A 12265-nucleotide genomic window follows, 5' to 3' on the forward strand; every position below is an offset into this window, starting at 1 on the left:
TGGTCAAGACAATCATCTGATGGCTACTTCCAGCTGGATGACGCGCCATGTTATAAAGTGTAAATCATCTCAGACTGGTTTCTTGAACCTGACAATCAGTTTACTAAATTCAAATGGCCTCCACAATCACCAGATCTTAATCCAATAGAGCACCTTTGGGATGTGGTGGAACAGGTGATTTGCTTTATGGATGTGCAGCTGACAAATCTGCAACAACTGCGTGATGCTATCAATCTCTGAGAAATATTTCCAGCACCTTGTTGAATCTATGCTTCGAAGGATTAAGGCAGTTCTGAATGCAAAAGGGGGTCCAACCCGGTACTGATAAGGTATACCTAATAAAGTGGCCGGTGAGTGCATTTTGTAATTTCTGTATTTTAAAATCTCCCAATAATCTTTGGCCTTTACCAAGACATTTAATGTTTTACAATGAAAACAAAACACCATACAATATATGTTGTATTTGACAAAATATTTTGTTTATGAATTTGGTATTGCTAATATTTTGCTAATATAGAAGAGATCCTTTATGTTCAGCAAATAAAAACTGTAAATCCCACTGTATCATAGGTAAACGCTAAACCTTCTCTTTGTTTCTCCCAGTATTCCCTTTATGCAAATTAGAAAGATTGAGGTTAAAAAAGCAATAAATTCTTAAGATTGGGGTCTGTATTTTAGCTGCTAACCAACAGTAGAAATGGTGCAAATATTGGTGCATACAAAAAAGAACACAAAATCTGAAAAAATGTCCTGTGAACCTGTGGAACTGGTAAAGAAATGTGTCTCCAGGAGGACAAAGGGTCACCCTCACCTCTTCACTGGGCTTCAGCTCGTTCAGTATGAGCTGAGTGTCCATGCACTGCTCTGAGAAATCATCAGGGGTCAGTGAGGCATCATTCAGCACAGGGAAGAAGGTCAAATGCTCACAGTCTAAACCAGGCTCCTCCTCAACCACCCCGCTTGCCTCACACAGGATCCTGGGGTCTGGAACACACAGAGAATACCCAGTTTGAAACAGTACTTAACATGTTATTTCACCAATCACAAAATCGACATTAAAATATACCTGAATCTGCATCAGTTTCAACAGGTCCTTTGCTTTCTTCCACAAAATTCTTCTGGATGAGACCTGACGTCAGTGTTGGAATCTATTTATAATAAATAAATAAAAAGCTTTTTAGTTGAATTTAATAATAAATTAATCAACTTTCACATTTAAAAACTATGAAAGAAATGACAATAAAATATAAGATAAATTTTTTTAAAAAGATGTTTGTAATGATGAATCTTGACATAATAACATGCTTTCATTTTTTTATTTTAATAATAATCTATTATTGTTATTTTAAAAAGTGCAAAAAACAAATGATAAAAAAATCTTTTTTTACTGTAATGTCAAAATTTGTTATCTCAACATTATTATTATTATTATTATTATTATTATTATTTATTTTTTTACTATCATTAGATTATTATTATTAGAACTATATTATACTATTATTATTACTATTATTAGATTATTATTATTATTACTACTACTACTCAAAAAATCATACTTAAGTAAAAGTACCATTAATTGCCTAAAAATGTAGTGCAAGTAGAGTAAAAGCATCTGTTGTAAATATTACTTAAAGCAGGAGTAAAAAGTCTTCAAAAGTAAAAGTAAAAATCTTTCAAAAGTACTCAAGTAGTGAGTATTGAGTATTATGCTATAAAACAATGATACATATACATGAAATTTGTGGATGTGTGCAAACTTAACATTCTGTTGTGCTCCTAGTTATTTCCCAGTGTGCACACAATGTCATAAGAGGGTTTTTCCGATTTAGGTTGTGATGTCAGGTTACCAAAATTCATGGTCTAGCCAGCGTCTAAGGACGTAATTTTTATGTCCAATAGCGACGTCAAATGACTTTGATATTTGGTTGATTTTAGGTTGTGTTAGAAAGTGACCTAAATCCAACGTCGAACCAACATCTTAAACCAACGTCATATTAATGCTAAATACTGACATGTATGCATCAGCTATGACAACCAAAATCCAACATCTGATAGACGTCATAGTGGTAACGTCCACACAATATAAGCTGTAACATCATTAAACATTGATATTTGGTTGATTTTAGTTTGAACTTTAACATCAGCCTAACGAATTCTGGTTTTCATTTCCAAACAAAATGCAACGTCCCCACGACATTAGGGTACAACATCAATCTGATGTTATGTTGAAGTCTTGTGCCTGTTGGGTGTTTAAGGCCGTTTCGATCTTCATACAGTAAATCATTTTCTCATCAGTGACATGCATCTAAACAGTCTCTGGATCAATGCGTGTAAAGATTTTGGACATCTTCTTGGACACTTTTAATGCTTTTTGCTGCAATTATAAATCGCCCATGTCTTGAGGTAGCTCAGTAAGATGCGATTTACCTCTTCTATGTGAGATTTGATTGGACAGGAATCACAGAACTGAAATTTTAATCCCCATAGACAAAAAAAAAATAAAGTAGAGATTGCAGGTTGAAGATAAGTAGTGGAGTAAAAGTACTGATACTGCACTAAAAATGTACTCAAGGGAAAGTAAAAGTACACATAAAACTACTTAGTAAACTACAATTCCTGAGAGAAACTTCTCAATTACAGTCATTTGAGTATTTGTATTTTGTTACTTTACACCACTGCTACTACTACTAGTACTTCTACTACTACTACTACTACTACTACTATTACTATTAAATACAATAAACCAAAATAAAATTAATATTTTAATTTAATCTTTCTTTTACTTCACTGCTGAGAAAATTATGTTATCAATATTTTTAATAATACTAATAATAACTGTTGCTGTTATTGTTATTATTATTTCCAAAATCGGTGATCACTTTTTCTTATGCTGTCAAATATTAACAGCTACAGCAGCATTAAAAATCCACCTTTTTGGAGCGCCGTTGTTGCTTTCTGCGTATCCGGGAGCGTGTGCGGTTGCGGCCCTCAGCGGTGTCCTGCACCCAGCCTCGCTTGAGGAAAACTCCAGGACCAGGCCCAAACAGACCTCTCTCTCGGAGCAGCTCTTCCTCTATTCTCAGCCACTGAATGGCCATGCGATCATTCTCACTGTGCATCATCTACACAAAACAAAAGAGCAAAATAATGAATACTGTCAAATGAAGCAACATTATAAGTACCAACAAACTAAAAACACACTTGAATGTGACTCCTCAGCATGCTGTCAAATATGGTCTCACAAGTTTGCCAGTAAGCTTCCATATCCAACACGAAGCCCTAAAGGAAACAAGCACACACAAAAGGCACACGCATTATAAAGGTGATGAAGCAGACAGCTATATGTGTGCAAACGCTCCTCTGTAGCTATTAGGTTTGCACACAGTTACAATAACATTTCCTAAATTGCATTCATGTGGGAAAAACAAGCTAGTGGCTATTTAACCATACAATAAAGCTGTCTCCAATAGTCCTCAGTGTGCTCTAATTAACTTAAAGTATAATATAAGCACAGTGTGAGGTGGCTGCATGCTCTGTGTCCTGCTGATTTATTGTACTGATAGGCATTAGCCCTTCAGGAAGCCTGTGTACTTCACCGCCGACCTGCTCATATCCAGATTTACTTAAAGCCTCATTAAAGCAATCATCACAGTGGTGTCCTCTCAGAGACGACACAACACTGACTACAGATCAGAGACCACGACTAAACTCGAAGACGACCGGACTGCCACAAAATATGACTAAGATTCAGTTTTTTCCAACTGAAATTGACTGGGGAGATATTTATTATTGATGTTTTCTAGGGTGTGATTGTACACAGTTCAAAACCAAGTCATGGTGAAGTCAAACAGTGTCTATAAAATAAAATATAACTTTCTTATGGCTAAAATAAAATCAGTGCTAACACTACCAGAGTGTTGATATTACTATCAAAGTGCTGTCTATCAAACTTGTATTTATAATGGTATTCTTAAAGGGATAGTTCACCCAAAACATGAACATTATCCCATTGCTTACATCATTTACCCTTGACTTGTTCCAAATCAGTTTGAGGTTGCTGTTTTTTTGTTGTGTTGAACACAAATGAAGATATTTTGAAGATTGTTGAAAGACACTGATATCCATAGTAAGAAAAACAAATACTATGGAAGTCATTGGTTACAGGTTGGTAACATTCCACAAATTATCTTCTTTTGTACAACTAAACACAATAAACTCAAACTGGACCATGTTATGGGTGGACCATGTCACGAGTGAGTAGAATATTGCAAAATCTTAACTTTGTGGTGAACTATCCCTTTGGTGTGTTATAATTCATGCATAATGCCTTATAAACAAAGTGCTGTGTTCTGTTTATAATCGTAAAAGCAGCACTGAACGTAGGGTTTTTACTTTAGTTATAATGAATTATATATAGTGCATCTGGAATTACTCATAGCGCTTCACTTTTTCCACATTTTTTTATGTTACAGCCTTATTCCAACATGGACTAAATGAATTCACTTCCTCAAAATTATACCCACAATACCCCATAATGACAATGTGAAATAAGATTTTTGAAATTGTTGCAAATTTATAAAAAATAAAAAACCTAAAAAAATCACATGTACAGAAGAATTCACAGCCTTTGGCGTGAAGCTCTAAATCGAGCTCAGGTATATTCTGTTTTCACTGATCATTCTTAAGATGTTTCAGCAGTAACATAAGGCTGGGGAAGGTTACAAAAAGGTTCTGATGCTCTGAAAGTTCCGGTGAGGATCTCCATCATTCGTAAGTGGAAGAGAATCACCAGGACTCTTCCTAGAGCTGGCCCGCCATCTAAGCTGAGTGAGCGGGGGAGAAGGGCCTTAGTCAGGGAAGTGATTAATAACCCAATGCGATTGTCACTCTGTCTGAGCTCCAGCGTTCTTCTTTGGAGAGAGCAGAACCTTACAGATCGACAACCATCTGTGCACCAATCCACCAATAAGGCCTGTCTGGTAGAGTGGCCTGACTGAAACCACTCCTACAGGGACATCCTGAATGAAAACCTGCTTTAGAGTGCTTTTGACCTCAGACTGGGGCGTTGTTTCATCTTCCAGCAGGACAATGACCCAAAGCACACAGCCAAAATATCAATGGAGTGGCTTCACAACAACTCTGTCAATGTCCTTGAGTGGCCCACCCAGACCCCAGACCTAAATCCTATTGGACATCTTTGGAGAGATCTGAAAATGGCTGTACACAGTCACTTCCCATCCAACCTGATAGAGCTTGAGAGGAACTGCAAAAAGGAATGGGCAAAAATTCCCAAAGTCAGGTGTGCCAAGCTTGTGGCATTATATTCAAAAACACTTGAGGCTGTAATTGGTGCAAAAGGTGCATCAACAAAGTATTAAGCAAAGGCTGAGAATACTTATGTACATGTGATTTGTCAAGTTTTATTATTTTTACAAAATTTGCAACAATCTTTATTTACATTGTCATTTCAGGTTATTATATATCCATACATATATATTTGTAGAATTTTGAGGAAGTAAATGAATTAAATACATTTTGGAATAAGGCTGTAACATAAAAAATGTGGAAAAAGTGAAGCGCTATGAATACTTTCCAGATACACTGTATCTCTTAGTTCACATCTTCTGGTTTCCTAAGTTTCACATCTTGACCATGTTTTCTTTCTAGTGATATTTCTATTTATGTTTATGTTGTGCTAGTAGTAGTATTAAGAAGGAAGAAATGGCCACGGTCACTAGTTCTTTTGCTGCCAATTCATACAATATAAAAACAGCATAGACTGAAAGACTGATCTTAGAATTAAAATGAAAATATATAAAACTAGACATTTAAAATTATCAAAGTGAAAAAATCTAATCGAGTTAGTTAAAACAACACTGCACATGCATACTGAATCAAAGAGTGATCCGATGTTTGAACTGTTCTATTCCTAATATGTACTATTAACATGAATGAAAAAACACTTGTATGCATAATTAGGCAACAATAAATTCTGAACAATTTGTAGAAATTTTATTTTGACATGGAATTATTATTTCTGTTTTTAGTGTGAAACACACAACTTTCATGGTTAGATGTTTTAAAGTAATACAACATGAAAATGACCTAATGAAAAAAATATATGAACAAATATATAAAAAACCTCCAAACTATCTGGCTGCATTGCATGCGATAGCAAAATGAGAACAATCCAGAAAAAACGCAATTTGGGGAAGTAGAAATAGTGACAAGTTATAAAACTAGAGGAAAAAAAAAGGGAAAATGGTGCATTTGTGAGTGCCAAATGGATGGTGGGATTAAGAAGTGTTACAAAGGAGTTCACAGGAGTAATTATGGCCCTGTGCTGACAGATAAACACTGAATCATGGCCTAATCGTATTCCTTTATTTAGGAAATCATAAGTAATATATAGCATTAATTACTCCATTTACCCAAACAGCAAACTTATTTGCCTTGTACGCGCGCCACATTAAACAGCAGCCCTTCTGCAATTAACATCACATTGATTTCCATTTTAATTACTTTCCGCAGAAAAAGACTACCTTTGATGATAACATAACATAATGTCAGCTTCATTTTAGGCTGTTGGTGAATGTGTAATAAACTTAACGTGATCATTAGCTATGTTAATTATCTTTCCATTATGAAGATATAATTAGTTCGTAGCATATATCTGAAATGAATCCAGAGGAAAAGTTTGCCCTGTGCTGTGCAGTATGGGTAAGTCCTCTGGAGAGCAGGCAAATGGATTAAACTGGGTTTCAAACTAAATAAATGTTTGAAAAAGGCTGAAATTGATTTATCATGTATTAGAAACAAATGAGGCAATAATAACAGAAAAAATAGGTTGTAATCGTCAATTAAAAAGATGAAGCTTTTTTCAAAATGATTTGCTAGTAAAGATGGAAATAAATGGAGTAATCTAAGTAACTAATATAAACATTTTTACTGTTTAATCTACTTAAAGCAGAGCAAAGGATCTAATGTTTAGTTAAATATTAAACATTGCATTTGTTTAATTGATTACTCAAACTGAATGGAATCCTACAGTGAAGTTCTGTCAAAAAGAAAAGAAAATGTAACATGATAAATTTGGTGGGATGAGAAAATGGATTTGTAATGTAATGTACATTGTGTATTTGCAGTATATAGCTCATTTATCGTGTATGGCCATACACCCAAAGCGCTTCACAATCATGAGGGAGGGGTCTCTCCACATTACAACCAGTGTGCAGCATCCACTTAGATGATGCGATTGCAGCCAACGGCGCTTCTCTCACTAAACACCCGTTATCGGGGGAGCAGAGAAACAGTAATACAGCCAATTCAGTGGATGGGGATGATTGGGAGGTCATGATCGCTAAGGGCCAATGGAGGGAATTTGGGTTTATACCCCTACTCTTTACGAGAAGTGCCATGGGAATTTTAATGACCACAGAGATTCAGGACCTCAGTTTAACGCCTCTTCCGAAAGACAGCGCTCACTGACAGTTTCACCTTCTCTATACTGGGGCATTAGGACTCACACAGACTGCTGGCCACACTAATACCACTTCCAACAGCAACCTAGTTTTCCCTTGTGGTCTCCCATTCAGGTACTGACTAGGCTCAGCCCTGCTTAGCTTCAGTGAGTAATCAGTCATGGGTGTTAAAACAACTTAACTAATATTAAAGGCAAGCTTTGTTATTGCAAGTTAAATAATCAAATACAAATATGAACATAAAGGTGAAAAACAAATCTAATTTCAAAATATTATCTTGTCGGAAAATATGTAGTATATCAAATATTTTTCAATTTATCTTGTCTGTGCCAATGGCATAGTGGTTAATTGGTTAGTGCGTCGACATGCACTCTGGTGCTCACAGTGACCCGAGTTGGATTCCAGCCTCAAAGTCCTATGCCAATCCTTTCCCGCTCTCTGCTCCCCATGCTTTCCTGTCAAAACTCTATGCTCCTATCAATTAAAGATGAAAATCCTGAAAAAGTAATTCTAAAAAAAAGAATCTAATATTCATAATAGTTGTAGAATAATTATGAATGTTTTAAAAGTAATAATAGTGTTTGTAGCGGCATTTTGGAGCAAGAAATACTATGACACAAGACATAGCTTCAAATCAATCTTAACTATTAAGGTAATATTTTAATGAAAATGTAAAGGGTTTTAATGTAAATCTTACTCAATTGACTCAGGAGTTGCTAACTTTCAATCAAATAAAAAACTACAAATAAATAAATAAATTGATTGAAGAATCTCTGTGATGCGTCTGTACATTTAAAAAAATTCAGAATCCACAAAACTCAGAAAATTTCAAGCGGCACATTTCTGAGCAGGACAATTCATCAAGACAGCTGATAGGCTGTCACAAGCTGATATGATACAGAGTAACACAAAATGAATGTTTTCCATCGGATCGGGACTGCCTATAATTGCCGCCCCCTGTTTCTGAGGCGGAGACGGAGATAGCAGCAGTTGCAAAGAAACAGCAATTTCATGCCCTTGTGCCTGAGTAATATCTCTGTGCATCCTTTTCCAGATGGCGACGTCTTCAACAGTGGGAACTAATGATGTGGGCCGCGTTTCGGGGGGGAAAAACAACAATAACAGCGTCTTTAACCTTCAACAGCAAACGCAATGTTCTAGTGAGTGTTCCCATGGAAAAAATTAACAAATATCAATTACATTGCCCACTGAGGTGCATTCAGCTGTAATAATCCAAATTGATTTAGAGACAGGATTGAGACAGTGCCATGGGGTAGGTGGCACTTTCCGGATGCGGTGACATTGGGATGCGTGAGGGCACCTGTGAAGGGATTCTCATTGACTGGACCACTTACTTCCTGTCTGTCCATCTCATCCCTCATATACAGTGCTGCCAGGGCTGCATTTTCCCTCACAATTGGGCTCTTTTAAAAACAAAGTTGCAGGGAAAAAATACAAAGTTGCAGATTGTGTTAATTCAGGCTAATTTTATAATGTGTCACTACCACCAAAGTATTTCATGATTACAAAATCCACACTGAATCATGTCTTAAATGATACTGATCTCAGAATGCATACCTGGCAACCCAAAAACCAATGCAACAAAATAATAAAGAAGATATGAAAACCCAGCCATTGACTCTGATTGGACAGGTAAAAAATAGGGGCCTACTTTTCCTTTCTTTTTGGGAAGGTTTTGAGTGGTCATTGGGCTGGAAAATGTTTTGTACCTGGCAACCCTGCTCATGAATACCTTCTCTACAAGTATTAACCGTTGCAAGTTTAGAGATAGTCTGTTGCTGGTTCAGAGTTGGTTCAACTGGAAAATCGCTGGAAAACTGGTTCGCTTTTCAACTGGCTAGAAACCCATCATAGTGTCTTACATAACTGAGTACATGCTATCGTTTACAGTAATGCTTGTGTAAAAGCGCCAAATGCAAACACACCATCAACAATGGAGGATGCTGCTATGTTCATGGGTTTGTGAACCAACATCAGCAGTATCTAAATACAACGAATCCCATGTGATTGTGTGCAACCTACAATAATTTGTGTAGACAGAGATTGCAAGCGTGAATAAGGTCAGAAGTTTCTGTTTATCTTAATGGTCCCTCTAACTTCGCCCACTTCCCCTGACTCAAGCGGTTCTTACTTCTAGACAAGCAATGTTTTGGTGTTACTTACGAACCACTTTTCCTGGTTCATACAGTAGCTGGTGCTTTAGGTATCAAAAGACAAAAAAATTATTTGGAACTAGGCTCTAGTTACAAATTATACAGAGTTAAAGCAAGAATACCACAGAAAAAAACTACATATATAAAGTGTACACAAAATACATACAGTGCCTATAGAAAATCATCAACCCTGTGAAAATGTAAATCTTTACTCATATTAAACCCTGCTTTCAAAAGCCCATCGGGATAAAGTTGTAGAAAGGCAAGGCTGGCTGTATGACAAATAAAGCAATTCTTATTCAAATTCAAAGAGGTATAATCTACAAAACGTGCTTCTCTACCTCAGCACTGCCGACTGAATCCTTCCCAAACCTCTTTTGAACAGATTGCAATGCGCTGCTGAGAAGTCCTGGCCTCTTCTGGTGACTGTTATTTGCTTTTTTCTTCTGAGAGTCTGAGAGAAAAGGATAAGTGTATTTGTATGCATTAGCATGTGCAGGAAAATCATACTTTTGGCACATGCAGAATACAGTTTAATTAATATGAAACTTTGATGTATTATCTTATATCAGTCAAAAGCAACGGAAAGTATCAGTAATCTCCAATCTTAGTGACTGACCTATAAAGAGCTGCCAAGATTTGGTTGCCTGTTCCTCCCACAGAGGACTCACATCAGCCATAGAAACCTGGCCCTCCTTGCCAGACGATTTAGCGGACAGGTCGATTTTATAGGCTTCTTCTAGTGTTTGTCTCCGCTCCAGCATGACTCTGCTCCAGGTGCTTTCCACAAGCGTCATCAGCTCCGACTCCACTACAGATATTAAACATATCAAACTTTTACTAAGGTGCGTGGAATAATAAAATAAAGTAGTAACTAACAAATATATTCATTTATTCATTTTCCTTCAGCTTTGTCTCTATTTTACAGGTCACCACAGCAGAATGAACCGCCAACTTATCCAGCATATGATTTACACAGCAGATGCCCTTTCAGCCACAACCCAGTATTGAAAATAACAATTACATACTGTATATAAACAAACTAACCTTCTGCTGAATCAGCAATGTCAGTCTGTGACATCACCCGGCTGCTCTTGAGGGGGAAGAGATGCCTCCAGATGTTTCTTGAGGGTTTCTTATGGACTTCACATCCAAAGCCTTCAGGAAAGCTAATGTGAGAATGTGAACACATGTATTTTATCTCCAGAGCGGACATTTTACAACAATTTTAGCATTTTATTTGAGAAAAACTATTCTCATATTTCCAACACAGATCTTCACAAACCATTAAAATAAAAGTGTGATTTGAGAAATTGTGATATAAATTATACTGCTCGACGGTAGTATATTTCTGTCGAATACTACTATACTAATTACTTAGTAACAGATCTAATATTATTATAGACTTTTCAGGGTTAAATCACACATTTTCATTTGAATAATAATAATTAAGTTTAAAAAGATAATAATCAGTGAATGAAGATGCTGCACTTTAAGAAACTGTTGATCAAAACGAAATATTAAACCAGTTGCTTTATGTTACATATTTTAGCAGAGATATTAGATTTAGTAACTCTATTCAATGATTGGAAAACATACAGTTTTACCATAAAACATCATCATTTTTATATTTTAATTATTTACTCTATATATACTCTATATTTCTTACAACAAATTTCAAGCCATAAATAAAAAAACAAATCAAAATACTGGCTAATAATTATTTATAATCTCATGTTTTCCATAACCTAAATGAATAACTGTTGCATAATTTTATTAAAACAATTTAAGATTCAAATCTTTTCCTTATGATATATCTTTATAGTCACACTTTATTTTAATGTACAATTTAACCATTAAATAAGACTATTAGTTCAATAAACTACTAATTAGTGGCTTTTTTTATTGTAATTTTAAAAAGCTATGTTTGCCTCAATTTATAGATATTGTTTACTTAAAGTTCTCTACTGCTTTTAAGAAGAAATGAAACCAACTATTATGCAGTGAAATATTTCCCCCTTTTTTTAACATTTGTACATCTTTCTTTTAATTTTTAAATAACTTTCTCTGACATATGAGGAGTTTTCTTATTTTTTGGTCTCTTATTTTTTATTTATTAACATTTCTCTTTACTTGTTATTACTTCACAAATACTTCAAACATTAAATAAGCATGGCATTTTTTGTCGTTATCCATTAAAATTGGCAACTTTGCTCATAAGAAAAGCCCATTTAAAGAATTTGACGTTAGATTTCATAATCTCAAACTCTGTCATTTTGATTTTTACACCCACCTGCCAGAGCGAATAAGGACGAGGCAGTGCATGAGGCAGTTGATGAAGTGGACATTGGCATTGTATGTTGCCATAATCACATCCCAGTGCTCCTGCAGGATGTGGAGCGTCTGAATGATGAGCTCCTGCTCTGCTGGAGTCTGTCTGGGCCGTGACAGGAAGTACAGCAGGCCTCGATTCAAGCTTTTGTACAGAACACTGACCGTTACCTCCCGATGACCCTGAGCTCTTTCCAGCGCCTGATGTCAATGCAAACATATAACGTAAATACGGATTTAATCAAGGATATGGTATAGGTGAGATTAGAAGATAAACTC

The 12265-nt window shown here is 35.8% G+C and overlaps 1 protein-coding gene across 5 annotated transcripts in view; it reads right to left on the reverse strand.

Moving 5' to 3' along the window:
* Positions 1 to 12265, reverse strand: part of wdfy4 (WDFY family member 4) — an 87608-nt gene that overhangs the window by 33437 nt on the left and 41906 nt on the right. For all 5 annotated transcript variants that reach the window (XR_012388779.1, XR_012388778.1, XM_005156949.6 and 2 more), the window contains exons 36-43: positions 11949 to 12187; positions 10703 to 10824; positions 10275 to 10466; positions 9997 to 10109; positions 3202 to 3279; positions 2931 to 3122; positions 1067 to 1148; positions 812 to 984 (exon numbers count right to left, since the gene is read on the reverse strand). Coding sequence is in view for 3 of the 5 variants with exons in the window: in XM_005156949.6 (XP_005157006.1) it covers positions 812 to 984; positions 1067 to 1148; positions 2931 to 3122; positions 3202 to 3279; positions 9997 to 10109; positions 10275 to 10466; positions 10703 to 10824; positions 11949 to 12187 (1191 nt within the window). In the remaining 2 variants the exon portion in view is untranslated. The remainder of the gene's footprint in view (positions 1 to 811; positions 985 to 1066; positions 1149 to 2930; positions 3123 to 3201; positions 3280 to 9996; positions 10110 to 10274; positions 10467 to 10702; positions 10825 to 11948; positions 12188 to 12265) is intronic.

The sequence above is a fragment of the Danio rerio genome, chromosome 13 (assembly GCF_049306965.1).
Source record: "Danio rerio strain Tuebingen ecotype United States chromosome 13, GRCz12tu, whole genome shotgun sequence".
Taxonomy (NCBI): domain Eukaryota; kingdom Metazoa; phylum Chordata; class Actinopteri; order Cypriniformes; family Danionidae; genus Danio; species Danio rerio.